This window comes from Labrus mixtus, chromosome 17 (genome assembly GCF_963584025.1).
Source record: "Labrus mixtus chromosome 17, fLabMix1.1, whole genome shotgun sequence".
Taxonomy (NCBI): domain Eukaryota; kingdom Metazoa; phylum Chordata; class Actinopteri; order Labriformes; family Labridae; genus Labrus; species Labrus mixtus.
Genome location: NC_083628.1, coordinates 19,141,537 through 19,158,254, shown reverse-complemented (window position 1 = coordinate 19,158,254; position 16,718 = coordinate 19,141,537). Strand labels below are relative to the sequence as shown.

The 16,718-nt window shown below is 41.6% G+C and overlaps 1 protein-coding gene across 1 annotated transcript; it reads right to left on the bottom strand.

Annotated features, from left to right (window-relative positions):
• Nucleotides 1-3,209: 3,209 nt before the first annotated feature.
• On the bottom strand, nt 3,210-12,457 carry tbc1d13 (TBC1 domain family, member 13). Its single transcript, XM_061060627.1, has 12 exons — nt 12,337-12,457; nt 11,253-11,326; nt 11,116-11,156; nt 9,367-9,428; nt 8,365-8,464; nt 7,433-7,515; nt 6,658-6,817; nt 6,291-6,501; nt 6,036-6,199; nt 4,907-5,067; nt 4,760-4,817; nt 3,210-3,875 (listed from the first exon to the last, which is right to left on the bottom strand). Exons 1-12 carry the CDS (start codon nt 12,357-12,359, stop codon nt 3,810-3,812), a joined length of 1,203 nt encoding a protein of 400 aa, XP_060916610.1. The 5' UTR covers nt 12,360-12,457; the 3' UTR covers nt 3,210-3,809.
• Nucleotides 12,458-16,718: the final 4,261 nt, after the last annotated feature.

Genomic DNA, 16,718 nt, shown 5'->3' with positions numbered 1-16,718 from the left:
TCTCAACTCTCCTAACTCATCCCCATGTTCAGTTATTTTCTGACTGTAATTTATAGAATATTTTACTTAAAGGTGCACTATGGAGTTTTGGTAGAGAAATGTGAAAGCTGGAGAAATTTACAGATTCTGTGGTATATGTTCACACTTACAGATGTATGAATCCCCGGCTGATTCCAGCGCATTAACAGGCTTAATTACACCAACCGACACAGAGACATTTCGTTTTTACCATTATTCATTTTAATGCACGTCTGCAAACAAGTAAAAACATATATACAAGTTTTTAACACTGGAGACGATACAAAAATGTGCTTACAAAATTCTGAACCATGCAAATAACTGACGTAAGACGTAAAGAGTAAAGTGAACTCCATCCCCCCTAAACACACACACGCACAGATAGAAATAAATACACATTAGAAAGAGGAGCATGTGGAAACCATCAGTGAGTAACAGTCCCTCAACAGTAAAACATATTCAACCCAACACATCTGCAAACAAAATAAAATACCATCAAATGCAAAAATTTGTTTTGGTCTTTGAACGCCTCTTCTTTCTTCCTCGACCTCTTTAAAGTGAACAGACGATTATAAGACGGCAAACGAGAAGATTCACCGCACACAAGAGGGCTGAGCTACTTCTTCTTTATTTAAATACATACTCAAACAAACATCGCGTTTCTCCAGCACGGCTCAGTGAGTTCGTAATAAATCAAAAGAAGACGAACTTCAGCCCTCTTGTGTGTGGTGAATCTTCTCACTTGGTGTTCAAGATGATGCTTCCTGCCATCACATGCACCGAGCTGTAAGGACTGACAGTGCCGTGCACGGGGCTCCCATGTTTGTATGAGAGTATCAAGAACATTTAAAATAGGGTCTGACCGATATTTGGGGAGGAAAAAAAATCAGATACCGAAATATCAGCCGATATCTATCTTCGATCTGTAGAGATAAATAGATATACACATTTATTGTGGTGATCCCTAAAATGCAGTAATCAAACACTTGTGGAAAAGATTTATAATGAAGACAAGATGGTCACTCAACTGGAAAGTAACTGAGCATGTACGTACATCACCGCTCGACACTCTGGAGAGTGATGATGCTTGTTGTAATCCATATAGCGCCCTCTGCTGGTGAGAGAAACTCAAATAAAATGCTGTTTGACTGGTGAATAATATAGTTATATCGGCGCATATTTGTGATAAAATTAGCCGATACCGGTAGTCACTGGATATGCTGATATCGGCCGAAATTATCAGCTGGCCGATTAATCGATCGGGGTCTAGTAATTAGAGATCGCTATGGTACACTGGTTGATGTTTGGGCTCAAGAAATAAACAGAAACTTTGCTAAAGTGAAAATGTTTGCTCCTCTCTCTTATATAGATATAGAGTCAGTCTCTTTGCAGTTAAAGAGTGATAGTTTTATAAAGAGCGATAGGAGTTTGTTAGTGTTTGTTTGAGGCCTAAACTAAGAGCAGGTGATTCAGAGATATTACCATGTGACCTTTGACCTCCAACATGAGCTTTAAACTTTGTGTTTCTCGTTAGTTGCATTTTCAAATCACTCAGGGAGACGTGTTGAACCTTTTAAAAACATAAATCTTCTGTCCGATGCGGTTTGTTTTGATCTGCTCGTAAATACGGTTCAAACAAAAAGAAACACCTCCTCCTGTTTAAAGAACTTTACTACTTCAGTCCCTAATATTTAAAAGGAGCTTTTTTACTGATGTTAGTCAGACATGTTTTAGGATTGAAGTCAGATGGAATCGAAAGCCCTGTACAGACCCTTTCAAGCCGCGACTGGTAGATTAAAGTGTATACATTCAAATCTCATCCAGAACACAACGTGCACAACACAAGATGAGTGAAGAAAAGACACGAGAATCAACAGCGTGTGAGGAGCTGTGCTGTCATTCACATTGAACATTGAGGCTTAACTAAAGGTTAATCTACACTGTTAACCCCGAGCTAGCTTACCCATTAACTCAAAGTTAACGAGGGTTTTATGTCCTTTAAAAAAACAGCAGCAGCAGCAGGACCGTGTATAGAGAGAAACAGGATTTAAGCTCAATCAGTCATTCTACTTTAGCTTGAGAGTTGGACAAACACTAAGCTTCGTCTTTGGTTAAAAAAAAGAAAAAATAATTAATCAAAGATGTGAGGAGGTTTTTTTCAAGCCAGTGATCAACTTAAAGGCAGGGTTGGTAATTTCCTCCAGATCCACTTTTTAAAGATTTTGGTTAAAATTGTCTTTAGGTCCTGACAGAAATTAATAACTCACGTTCTCTGAAAAAGAAACAAAGAAAATCTATCATCTGTATCAGTTTGTAAGTCTGTAAAAACTTCGACCAACGTCTGCCACGAGGTGCCAATCTGATGAACCAATCACATGCCTCCCTGTCTCCCTGCTCACTCTCTATTCCTTGCGGGCTCTAGCTCACACTCAAAGCGATGAGCTGAGGTCCGCTTCTGGAGCAATTGCGCTCAATGTAAGTGAGGGGGCGTGGCTTTAGAGGGAGCACAGAGGGGAGGGGGTGCAGACGGAGCACTGAGGGAATGCTACTTTTTAAAATCATGCTAGTTTTAGAAAATGACCAACCCTGCCTTTAAGAATGTTGCAGGTAAATTAAAGAAGAGAGGGTTGACTCCGATATTACAAAGGAAACATCGTCCGCCTTTGAGGTGTGCCGAGGTCCCGTTCAAAGTTAACCTCACGTTAACAAGCTGCCTCTTTGTAACTTTACTTGACAAGCTGTGTGTAGCCGCTATAATTAGGTACCGACCAATATGAGATTTTCAGGGCCGATAGTGATATCAATTTTGGGAAGAGAAAAAGTCAGATAAATCGGCCGATATCATTCTTGAGAATGGGCTTTTTTGAATGGGTGTGCATGTGCCTTCTGGGGCTTCTGCAGCCAGCCCTCTGGTGGACACTCGACGAACTGCAGGATTTTACACTTCCTCATTTGCTTCATTTTCCAACACCAGACGTTGCCACTTTGTATTATCTGATCATTAAGCACACATTAGTGACTGTTTCACTACGATTGAGAAAAATGTAAATTCCGGTCAGCGATAACGTTCAGTGTGAAACGCAGCACAGTTTCCTCTGATAGCTCTGAAACAGTCATGTGTTGTGTTAAAGTAAAACGATGTTACAGGACAGAAGACGTGATAGAAATCATGATATCCAGAAGGTCACTCGTACGATATTCAACAGGCGTGGCCCGTCACTTCATATTTATTTTATCCAGACGGAGAACGCCGTCTCCTGTTTCACATCATTGAACAGATAAGGCATAAATGTTTCATACAATAAAAACATTCAACTTCTAAAAAATAAAAAAAAAACCTTTAAGAATAAACATGCACTATTGCTCAACCCAGATAAACATTTTGCTCTTTCTGACGTGAAACGACGTCCCGCTGGGATTTTTTTGTTCAAGTCTTTTCTTCGTAAGGTTGGTAGTGTTGGACTTACGCGGCTCCCTCTCCCTCCCATGTTCAGTGCAAACTTTATGATCTGAGCTAAACAAGTCTCCATGGGAGCGATGGCTGAGAGGAGCTTCTTTTACCCATAATGCACCAGGAAGCGAGCGGCACCTCCTCCTCACTTCCAGGAGGGGATATCTCCCCACTGGTCGAACACTGAGTTTAAAAGCAGTACGCTGAGTTCCCCCCCGACACATCTGTCCAGGCTCTTCATCGATAAAGTCCTCCGACGGTGACACCATTGTTTTTTTAATGTTTGAACTCTCACCTACCACGTCTGAGAAGAGGAGGCAGGAGGGGGAGAGGAAACAGGTTACGAGTTATCCCGCATGTCTTTGGCCTTCATCAGGATGGTGTGGACGTCTGAGATGGGGTAATCCTGACACAAAGAAGAAAAGAAACTCTCTTTATTGAGACGTTTTCACATCTGCACTTCTAAAAACTTCAAGAAGATTTCAGGAGGACTGCCTGCCCCTGAAATCCTCCTGATCTGTCTGGTTGTTCACACATGCACCTCACAGCGGGAGGTTCTCCTTAAGGCCCTGACACACCAAGCAGACGCCAAAGAACTAGTGGCTTCTGTCTTGGCCAAAAAGTTGCACTTGAACACACCGCAAAGACTACAGCCGACGGCCAACCACCACGTACGTTCTGCGCATGTGTGAGAGGAAATAACTCTCCATGCCAGCAGGCGGCGGTAGTCCGTTAAGATACGAGAAGACCATTTTCACACCGCTGTCGCTCACCACTCGTATTATAGGTAGACTACTAATGGAGAATAATGTCTGATAAAAAATTTAAAATGGCGCTGGCGTTGTCAGCTCTTTGTCTTTTAGTGGAAAAAGAAAAGAAGAGGAGGAGGAGACAAATAAGGAGAAACCGCACTAATGGGTGAAAGCATGGATACTACAGTGACATGCTCAAGGGGCTTTTCTGAACCTGTGACGAGAGCTGGAGAGAAATGAAACCTCCCAACAGCCAATCAGAGAGACTCCTCTCACCGACCGCTGACGATGATTCAGCATGTTGAACCACCCCCTCCCACTCGCTCGAGGTGAATTCTCCTGATTATATCCTGCTGCGTTCTCACATCAGCTCATTCTGACTTTCTGCTAAAAAAAAATAATACGAGGGGTCTGGCAGCAGAAAGTACAGATAAAGTCTGAGATAAATTGGCGTTCACACATGCAGCTCGCTTACAGCTACAGGAGTAGTTGATACAGAAAATGTGATGTTTCATCTTGAAGTATAAGAACAGCTCACCTGTAGTAATCTCATATTGACTGTGAAGTCTCCCACCATGATCTTATCTTTGATGAGTCTGTGAAGAAGAAACAGAAACCATGACACACGAGGAAACAGGTTATCGACACTGAAGGAGAAACCTGGAGGAGAGTCTGAAGAACGTACACCAGCATGGCGCAGCAGACCAGTATGAGGAAGTGGAACCGGTCCTGGTCTGAGAACAGGGTGTCCCAGATCCGGATGACGTCTGGCAGGAGGAACTCCTGAGATAACAACAGGGTCAGCCAGCGGAACGTGAAATACTGCGGTTTGATCTTCTGCTCTTCCTGTGTGGATAAAAAAAGAAAACAGGAGTGTGAAGAATCATGAATATGTTGACAAAGCAGATCGCTTCCTTTAACGGGGCTCCGTCCGTCGTTTTCTCCATGTTTGTGCTCGCTGCCTCTTATTCTTAAACTCACACACTGAAACCTAGTTTCTTGTAAATGTGTTCTGGCAAACTCAATACCTGGAATGACACAACAACTATCATTTTGATAATAAATTTAAGTCTGTGTCCAAAGACAACTTCTTTTGCGGTTGCAGTGCCCTTTTTTTTTTTCTTGAAGTACAGGACAGTGGATAGAGTGCGGAATCGGGGAGAGAGAGAGACATGCGGGAAGGAGCCTCAGGTCGGATTAGAACCCAGTCTGCCAAATTGGTCTGTACAGATGAGAAAGTGACAAGGCGACAGTGCAGCGCTGTTCATAAAGTTAACCGTTTTCAGTTTTCTGAGAGCAAAAAACAGCTGATGCAGAGCGTGTTTTAGCACGCTTAGCACTGAAAATGCTGAACTACATTGGTTTTATATTGAAAAAAGACGCTGCACTTGTTAATGTCACTTCTCCCTTATCGACCAATGAAAACAAGAAGGGGCCGGACTTCTGATGTCAGCTTTGTCAACAACAATGGTGGAGGAGACGTTGGTCTGACTCAAGGTGTCCGTCTTTTCGAGGGATGACTTTCCATTGGAAGAGCTGCAGCTGATGTCAGGACAAATCTACTCTACATTGTTTTCATGTTTTTTGGGGAATTTAAGCAAACAGTAAACACACAGAGCTAATGTTAAACACTCCTAACTGACTTTACAGGGAAGCAGAAGTTAAACTTTCGTAACCACAGCAACAATGAGTGCTGGTGAAAAACGGAGGTTGTGGGTGCATCCAGCACAAAAAGCGTGTCTTTTACTGAAACTGACAGTTAATCTTTACGTTAAGGTTAAAATACCAAAATCTCCCGCTCGCGAGCTTCTCACCAACTTGAGATAGAGTTCCAGGTCTTTGTCTTTGAGCATGGAGTACACGCTCTCCATCTTGTAGGTGATGCCACACTGAGAGTCGTCCAGGCTCTTGATGAAGTTGTCTCTGTTCTCTGACATCAGGTTGGTGAAACAGAAGAAGGTGTCTGCCTCCGCGTGCTCTACACAGCCAATCACAGAGAGGAGTTCATTATCTCCTGAGCTTTAAAAAACATCTCGTATGATCACATTAATAATCGAGCTGTCACCCACCTTTCCACTCGCTGTTTGGATCCGTAGCGAACGTGTAGTAAATGGGCCCGACGATCTCGTTCATGCCTTGGACGTAGGCGATCCCGGGGTTGAGTTTGGCGTAGATGAAGAGGATCCGTTCCACCACCTCCCAGTGAGCTTCACTCCCACTGGGCAGCACCTCGTACTCGTTAGAGGGATACAAGTTCAAAGACTTCCCGGGAGAGCTGACCTGAGGAACAAATTCAGTTCACATATTTTCAGTGAGTGAAGACGACTCGGACTCTTCATGTGGCTGCATGCGGAGCGTTGGATCTTAAATCCCGAGAGAGACGCTCTTTAAATCTTTAACTCCTAAACTCCCCCACACACATAAACAGCGGCTTACGTTTGTGACTCCACTGCGGTTGCGGTTCACAGTCTGTGCTTTCAGCGTGGTTTGTTCGACTCGTCGACGCAGCGTCTCGTAGTCGTTCTGAGGATCCAGGATCAGCTGACACGGGTAGTCTGTGGGACGCTGGAAGAAAGCCATGTCTGGGTACAAACGCCTGCAAACACAAACACACACAGATGTTAACACACTAAACAAAGGTCTCTTATATCTTATTCTTTTCTTCACTGTAATCCCTTTAAAAGGCTTCAAGGAAGAAAAAGGAAGCCGACTGTGGATTATAATAAACACACTTTGTTTATTATAATCCACAGTCAGCTTCCCTTTTTTACACACTCAAACTACTAAAGACAAAATATGGAACTGTAGCCGCTTTCAGATGGTTTTTTTTTCAGACAGCGTAACATTGGTGTCCCAGTCTGTGAATTCCTAGATAGACACACAGTCAGAAATGCACAAGCACAAACAGCGCTGTGCTCCCCCGCTAAAACCGTTTTGCCTCTGTTGCTACCTCTGAAGACGGTACAGACTAGAGGGGGGGATCACTTTGCCCTCCACGACATTCAGATTGAAGGCGAGGCGTCACAGGGGGCGTTAATGTCGAGTCTTGGAACGGCAGTCTGAAGAGGGGCTTATGATTGCTGCAAAACTATTACTATAGAGCGATTTGTAAATGTGTGCGTCTGTTTGTGCACATGTGGATCTGTGGATGCATCTGCAACAATCACAGCTCCATAAAAACAGACAAAAATAAACATTTTTAAAGTCCTACCTCACATCCTTGTCTATCTGCAGCAGGATTTCGTTATCTTTGAAGTAGTTGTTCCACCTGCTGTCTGGGTTTGGATTTAAAGGCTGAAAAACATTTGAGGAAACAAAAACACATTCAGTACAGTCACAGTTATGAGGGACTTATTGCAGCTGTGTCAGACATGCAGTTAATCTGTAATCACTTCAACTTTTCATTTAAATCACGGCAAGGAAAAAGAAAATAGAGGAGAGAACATCTTCTCTCTCTTTGTCAACTACTTCCATAGATCTTTAAAGTTTTTCTTCTCATTTAAATCTATCTCTGTTTCCTCAGGACAGATGGACATTAAGACTCTTCTTCTTCTTCTTGCTACATTTTACTGAAGCAACAATAAATACAATGTGTGTATTTGTTTCTATACGAGTTCATAGTGAGTATTTAGGTGTCAAAAAAAATGTGGTCATTGTTGCTTTTTGGACCGTTGTTTAGCCCTCCCCATGTGACCGGACCCCAGAAAGCTTCCCCCCTCAACCCCCCTTATGGTCGCCCCTTGGTCCCTGTATAGTTTGATTGAAGGCCTCTTGAAGGGAAAACTTGCACAAAGTTATTTCTCTTTCCGGTTTTCCCTTCAGAGTATAAACTGTTGCAGCGGTTGCTCTGAATGTTTTGAAGGTCAAAGAGTGTCTTTAAATGTAATGAAGCAGTCGAGGACTTGAAGTCAAAGTCTTGAGACAATAAAGATCCACTTCTTACTGTTGCACTTTACTCTGTGAGAAACAGTTAAAAGTTTACACACTGAACAGTCGGTTCTGCCAAGTCATACAAATATAAAATTAAACTTCTCCTGCAGCATTTGTCCGAGCTAACATGAGACGGTATCAGTCGTTAGGATCATCAGAGGTGCTCTGAGGTAAATACTCCTGCAGAAATAAAAACAGGGACACTTGACTCACATGGTCCTCCATAGTCACGTCTTCTCTGGAAAGGCCGAGGTTGGCCTTAGCGATCCCCGGCTGGATGATCATTTCTTTTAGAAACTGAGAGTAGACCTCCCTGTAAGAGACACGAGGCAAGAACAGGAGTGCCAAGGCAATTCATTCATTAGGAATTTAACAGAAGAGAAGAAACTTTAAAGGCAGTCAGCAGCTTTTCCCTGAAAAATAAAATAAAGACTTGTACAAAAAGTAAGGTTGCTCAATCGTCACTTTTGTGCCTCCACACATGTGTGGTGGTGGTTGTTTCTGGGTGGGGTGCTGGTGTGTTTCTCTCCAGCCAATGACAGCGCACAGGTGGGTCTAGGAGTGGATACAATTCAGTGATTGGACGATTCAAACCAAGGAATATGGCCGACGTGGACGTTGCGACAAAGACAGAAGATAGAAAATGTTCCTGTTGGGCAGGCAGGTGCCAAACACCGGCGGTTAGCTTGTGCTAGCGTACACACTACATCCTGCAGTGAGCGTGCACGGCTTCACAAACTCAAATGTTTTATAGGCTTAAAAACATAGAAGTTGAAACTCAATTAGACAAACTGATAACAATATTGCAAGCCAGTTATTCATCAGCACATGATGCTCTCTAGGAGGTCGTGTCAGAGAGTTTTAGAAAACACCATCGGCCTTTCTCTTTTGGTTCCTCTAGAAAATGGAGGAGTAACAGTGGCTGGTGTTTATTCATAGCTTGCTTCACTGTGAGAGAGCACCTTAATAAACAGCAGCAGGCCGATGAGTCAGGAATGAAATGGGTTACTAAACAACATTAAGTCTTGTCCTCTGCTACACTGATTAACAGCACCTGATTTCTGTGGTCGCTCAGAGACACAAAATAAAGTCAAGCAGAGCGACAAACAGCCTGTGGCTCTTTTCCTGCATGTCGTTCCCCCTTTTTCTCTCTCCCCAATTTCTGGATCGATCTGTAAATAAAGAATATAAAAAAAGTCGACTTGTTCTTCTTACCTTTGCTTTTTGAGGAAAGACTCCCATAACGTTTGATCGAGAGGTAGATAATTCAGAAGGATCTGAAGAGGATTAAAAAAAAAAGAGTGGCATTAGTCAGGGACGTCACAGCAGTCTGCGTGTTTAGTGCTACAGTCAGACCTCTCCCACTTCAAAGTCTCAGGATTGTTACCGATGCATCCCTCAGGCTTCATGTAGAGCAATCATTCATCGTGGACTAAAAACAACAATCACAGTCAAATGTTTCCAAATTAACTTCAACCCTGCTCGACCCGCCAGCCGGCCAATCATCACCATCTCATCCAATCGGCTGCGTCTGCCGCTAAACCTTGTTTCAACTCTGGACGGGATTCATTTTGTTTTCAGACAGCAGACATGCGAGGCCGAGTAGAGGACATGTCAAAGCACTAAGCAGTAAAGACAACACTTTACTGTCGTCCTTATTTGGAAGTTACTCAAAGAACTAGCAAGGTAGCAAATCAAAGCAGAATACGTGCAGTTTGTAAATATTGATTTCAACTGTATTAAAGTGTCCTAAAGGGAGACACAGAGTCCTTGTGCTGAACTGTGCCGTGCTTTGTGTGTGTGTGTGTGTGTGTGTGTGTGTGTGTGTGTGTGTGTGTGTGTGTGTGTGTGTGTGTGTGTGTGTGTGTGTGTGTCTACTTAGATTAAAGAGTTCACATTTTACTAATAGAATTACTTTTTGTGTCAGACTTTATCTTCATGTCTAGACTCATTTGTTTTAAAACAGACTTGGGAAAGTTAAACTGGAGTTCAGCCTCACAGAAGAACAAATCATATGAGGCAGCAGTAGCTCAGTCTGTTGGGTCGGGTTGGGGGTTGGGACTCGGAGGGTCGCCGGTTAAAGGCCCAGTGTGGACCACAATATAGAAGCTGGCCTTGTTGCTGGAGTAGTCTCTGAGTACTGCTGAAGAGCACTAAACCCCCAACAGCTCTGCATAGCAGCTTCACCCTAAGGGCTCAGGACTGCCGGAGCTGAGACGCAGCGCAGCGGAGCCAGTGGAAGCAGACACACTGATTGAAGTGAAAACCTATCAGCTCCACTTCCCTAATGGAGCGGAGACAGACCGAACACGCATCTGTTGGAATTTGGCCGTCACTCTGAGATCCCTCTATTAATGCCCTGTTTGTGCATGTGTGTGATAAGTATCTCTCTCAATTACAAAGTGTAAACTAGGCCTCAGGGTGCTCTTTTAATTGACACTGCAACAGCTGTGTCAGTGTCTTTATGACGGTCAGGTGAGCATCATGCAGTCCACCAGCTGCCAGAAGAGGACGGGTATGAAAAGTGAAGCCAGTGTGGAGAAAAGCTGTTGTTGTTTTCTTCTAATGGCGAGGAGTGGGAAACTCCACCAGCTCGACTCATGTCTGTAAGAAAGCAATCACTCTACTTCTCAGATGATTTATTCCCTCAGTTTGAGCCACCCTGGATCACTGCGGGGGAAATTCCTTCACCGTGACAGCCCTAAACACGCAGTCTTATAAATAAGTTTGGGGGTGTTGTCATCTCTGCAAACAATTAAGTCACAAGATCACTTCTCTCTGAATGACGAGCAAACATCAAGTGGAAACAAACAGCAACGTTGTGCAGCTTTGAGGATTTACTGAATCTCACTTTGAACAAAGCAGGAGTAAATATAAAAGTAAAAAGAAGAAGAAGAAGAAGAAATCAAGAAGGCCAAAACATCATCAGAAGTGTGGGAAGAGAACAGAAGCAGGGTGACTTACTTTCCAGCAAAGTGCTCGTATGCCTCCTTCAAACGGGACTCCTGAGTGGAAGAAACAAAAAGGAAGTTCACGTATCAACGATCAAATATCTAGAATCCTTCAATCAGAATAAAAGAACATCAAGGTGTGAAACCTACCATTGAAGCAGAGTTCCCTTAGCGTCTTCAAATTGATGTTTTCTTCACTCAATGCCACTTTGAACTCCTGTATCCTGAAATCAGAGAAAAGACGACGTTAGAAGTGATAAACATCATTAAGGCGGGACCAAATACATCGAGAAACTTATTTTTTCTATTTACAGTCCTGTTTATTATAACCAGGAGGATGGGAGACATTGAAGGAAAATAAACCATCTTCAATCAATAAATTATTCTAAGTGTTTACATGTAATAAGCGGGAGAGGTGCCAGGTCACTTCCCTAGTAATGCCAATGTGCCCTTGAGCAAGGCACCAAGCCCCAAACCCCTAACATCTCCCCAAACAGGTCCTGTTTGTGTAACTCAGGTCCCTGTGTGTGAGCAGCTTGTCTCCCAATAACAGAGTTTAAACCAGAGATAAATAAAGTTTAACCATAATTAAATATATAATTTAAAAAAACAGGATGCATAAAGTATGTAAAAAAAAAAAAGAAATGACGTGTCCACGTGACGTCACAAAATCAATGAGTCAATCAAAATAATCGTGATTAGGAGTTTTAAACATGAGCAGAGGAAATAAATGTAATTACACTTAATTAATATTAAAATGAGCCCAGCATCATGCTAACACGCTAATGAGTCACGGCTAATTAATAGTCCGAAAAACAATTTTAGGGTAATTACTTGGCATTAGTTTGCATGTTGACACAAACACGCTGTCAGCTCTAACTGGACGATCACGTTAGCTGATAGTTAGCATGTTAGCATGTTCAGGAAGTGTGATGTGTCAGCTGATGTGCTAACTGGGAGCTAGCATAGCTACTGAAAACGCTAATATTGATTAAACATTTCGGTAACAACATGAGGGTTCGCTTTTATGACGTATAATGTGCATTTTGCAAAATAAAAATAGAATATATAAAAAGTGTGATTTTTGCAAATGTTGTTAAAAGTTAGCTTGTGTTTGGCTAGCTGAAAACACTGAAGTTTCTCGGTTAGCATGCTAACCAGCTAGCTAGCTGTTGATACGACTGTCCGCGTGCACTGCACATCGTGTGAAAACACAGGTGTAGATGTGTCTCACCTGTTTCTGTACGCAGTAGACATGTCTGCACCGGAGGTGTACTCCTTCAACTGTTTCCAATGAGGAATGAATTATTGTGCAGGGGGAAGTCCTCCTTTCACTTCCGTCTACACCACAACACACACACACACGCACACGCACACGCGCACACACACACACACACACACACACACACACATGCACACACACACACACACACACACACACACACATGCACAGCAGTGAGTGGGTTCAAATAATACAAATTGTCCTAAACATGGTGTTCCAGCTTTACCTCCATGATGATTCAGTGTTTTTGTCATCACATTAAGAACATACCAATAATAGATAACAACATTAATTTATTATGGATTAATTCCATAGAAACACTGTGAAAGGCAAAGGTCTTAATCGAGTAAACATCATGTTGTTTTAAATTTACATGAAAGCAGTTAGAGTAACATTTATGTTTGGACTTCGTTATAATAACTTCATCTTCATTCATGAATTAATTACATAGTTTGACGTTTTTAATTTATTATTGTGTCATACATACATTTATATTTAGGCTATGTATGTATGTTATAATCTTTATTTACAAAATCATCACTGACAGGAACAAGGTTATAAACTTTAGGTTCAAATACAGCAAAAACAGAAACGAAAATACAATAAAGGTTTTTAAGGGATTTAAGATCTGTGCAATAATTTAATATCTCCAGGTAGGAAGATAACAAGGCTTGGCTTCTGTTTAAAAATGTGTGTGTGTGTGTGTGTGTGTGTGTGTGTGTGTGTGTGTGTGTGTGTGTGCGCGCGTGCGTGCGTGCGTGCGTGCGTGTGTGTGTGTGAACATCAAGTTTTTGATTTAAAAAAAGACATACGTTTATATTGTAATGGTACAGACGTATGAAAACAAAAATAAACACTAATCATCAGACTATCTTTTCTTCTTTAACGCCTTTTGGGACAAAAATAGCAAATTAAACACATTAAACACCAGTCTATGCTCATCTGGCCTCAACAATATTTCAGGTTTTTGACGAGCTAGCCTATTTCATGACAACAATAACTCTCTAAGGTCATCCTATAAATGTGTTTTTGTCAATATAGTAATTCATATAAATATTTAATCATGGCTGCCACACCGGGCACTATAACCACTCTTTATGTTTTTATGTTTTAATGTCGGTGAATCAGCTGAATGTTTCAGTTTGTCTGATAAGGTGTCATACCTGCTGACTGCCGCTAGAGGACAGACATGTTTTGAGAATTTAAAAAGACAGTGATGTATTCTGTTTCTGTCCCTTCTCTTGCAAATAACTTTTCTAGAAACACAAAATTCACCAGGTAAAGAAATAAAAAAGTTACATTTCTAATCAAAACATTTTGCAGGTGAATAAAGTTTATTACAGTGATCATCATCCAGCCCCCCTAAGCTTCCCATCCTGCCCCCAGAATATAATAAAATTAAGAAAATGTGAGGAGGAAAAATATGTTGTGATATTAAGGTTATCTTTTTTTAATCTGTAAAGCTATTAAAGCAAAACCAAAACAATTCAGTATGAAATATTTATTATCAGGAATGATATTTGATCTGTTTTACAGAAATCCACCTGTGAGCTATTATTGCCAAATATTCCACCAGGAGTGAGTGAGCTACAAGCTCCAAAAAAGCTGTGCTTGCTGCTTCACATGAAAGAGCGCACGAGGAGTTTGGGGATCTTTGTCTGGCTCGATGGCACCTCAGCAGTGCTCAGGAAGTGAACTGGCACCTCTTCAACTTTTTGTCCAGACTTGGTCCACACCGGGACTTAAACCGACGACCCTCCAGTTTCCCACCCCACCCAACCCCGGGTCCCTATAGACTGAGAGCTACTGCCGCCCCAAAGGAGTTTCATCCTCTTGGCTCTGATGTTAGAAAAGTTAAATCTTTGGAATCTGTAAATGGACCATGAGTCTATCTACTATTGTGTCATTTTTTTCTCAAAAGAACTTCAAATTGAATCAACCTGATGTGGACACAAACTTTTCAAGATAACATAAACCTGATAACTAGCGCTCCTCATGAACCCAAACATCCCAGTAGATGCTAACAGCTACACAAAGAAGTCCTGAAACCACCGCAGGCATGGGACCATTTTAAATGTTTTCATTTGAAGGGACAGAAAACAGCCCCCTCATCAAAATAGAAACCTTCAAGGTTTACCAGGCCTCCTCTGACCAGCGACAGATAAATACAAATATAATAATCATGGTAATAACTGGGGGTGAAAAGACCTTGCACTTGGCATCGTAGCTCTAAATCTAATATATTCATTCAGGTTGTTGATCTGTTTTTTCTATCTGTCCTTCTCTCTCTGTCTCTCTGTCTCTCCCCTCTCAAACCCAACACAGAAAACAAGCAGCCAAAGGCACGAGAGAGAAAAGCAATGTCTTAAGACTGCTTAATGTTTCTACAGACCTCAGGTCAGCAGACAGTTTGTTCCACAGAGCGACACCACGGTGTGTTTAGCCTTTCTTGTTTTAGTCTTTTATGATTTTATCTATTCTTGTTCAGTTCTGTTTTTATTTCCAGTCTGTTGTTCCTTTGGTGAAGTGCTATGGGCTGCATGCTTAAATGGAGGAAAAGAGATTTATAAATGAAGTTAAATTGAGCTGCAGATAAAGGAAAAGTGAGCAGATTAATTCTGGTCTCAGAAACCATCATGTCAAAGTGTCATGTTCCCACAGTAGTTTAGAAATAATCTGATCTGGGTTTTGGGTTGTTAAAAGAAAAGAAAAAAGGATTCTGAAAGTGGATTACATTACTAATAAAGTTTTGATTTTGATCTGGATCGAACATGAAAGAATTTGGGATTATCCAAATCTTGGTAGTGGGTTTGATTCAGGGCAGATTTAAAAAGTAAAAAATAAACCTCATCATGTATCATGCAGTATATTCTATACACATTGTTAATTTTTCAACTTGTTTATTTCACCGTTAAAGTGATGACATTTTTAAAACCCTGCTGCTCGCTTACAAAACAGCCACAAAAACGGCTCCTCCTCCTTAACTAAATCCACGTCTACACTCCCTCCCGCTCACTACGCTCTGCCAATGAAAGGCTGATCCGACCTTCACAACAGGGTCCTTAGGGCGCCCTCACACGATACAATCCGTACGGCGCCCAAGCACGCTTCACCCCTAAAGTCCAGTCTGTCAGCGTGTCTCTAAATATACTCCTTTCCTCTGACGCCCCCTGGTGGTGGAACAAACTACCAAACTCCATTTGATCTGAGTCTCTTTGCACCTTTAAGGAAAAGCTAAAGACCCAGCTCTTTCATAAACACCTACGACCTTCATGATGATGTTTTTGATGCTGATTAAAACTCTCAAGAACAGCTGTCGATGTTGTTTATGACAATATATTAACTATGATTATATTTTCTAAAAGTGCTCTGCCTCTGGTCACTTCCTGTCAGCACCTGTGTGTCTATTTGGACTTAAAGCTGTTTGCACTTCCTGACATTGTTTCCTCCTCTCTAGACCCTTGCTTGTGTTCTTACTCTCTGATGTACGTCTGATAAATTCATTAAGTGATTGAGTTTGGACCCCAGTTGAAACTGATTACCAATTCTTTGAATGTTATATTCATAATCATTTTTTATTTATTTAAAGAAACGCAGAACATTTCTCGTCGAGTAAAAGCAGATGAAAAAAAAGTACTATATGAGTGTTAAAATCATACCGTAGCGGAAGAGAAGAAGACGACATCTCATAAAAACAAGTCTATAAAAGTGAGTTTTAAGAAGACATTTTAAAAGATGTGACTGCCGTCGTCCGCAGATTCAGCCTGCCAGCATCCAGGACAAAGAGGATGAGAAACTCATTGTCCCTGCTGCCATCACCTTTTAACTGTGTTGCCTCTGTTTCCATCTGTTTGGTATCTACTGTATTTATTTATTGTCCATTCTATGTTGTGTGCTGATTGGCTGTATGTATGTATATATTTTACTGCTCACTGCAAAACAAATTACCCTCTGGCAGGGATAATAAAGACAACCTTGAACCTTGAACTCTTGGATCTGCGAGTCTTATCTCCTCAAGGGGTAGTGGTCTTCTTAATTAAGTATTAATTCATTGAGTTTGGACCCCAGTACAGACTGATTACTAATCCCTCTAATGTTATATCCATACTTATTATTTCAATAAACAGAAAGTTCCTGGGGACTAGAGGCAGATTAATAAAATGTACTACATGAGTGTAAAACAAACACAGGAATATGATTATTTAAATGAGCTCTGTAAACCGGCTCTGACAGGTAATTAAGATGACCATTGTTTAGGCTACCTGGACGGACAAATGATGGGAGAGGAAGAAGAGGAGGAAGTGGAAGAAGAAGAGGAAGAGATGGGAAAATGA

Bases quoted from the DNA above. Each gene is read 5' to 3' on its own strand.
- tbc1d13 (XM_061060627.1), bottom strand. From the start codon at position 12,359: ATGTCTACTGCGTACAGAAACAG. The intron at 8,465-9,366 runs GTAAGAAGAACA...TGTCTCTTACAG, and splicing joins TCTTTCCTCAAAAAGCAAAG to GGAGGTCTACTCTCAGTTTC. The intron at 7,516-8,364 runs GTGAGTCAAGTG...AATGTTTTTCAG, and splicing joins ACGTGACTATGGAGGACCAT to CCTTTAAATCCAAACCCAGA.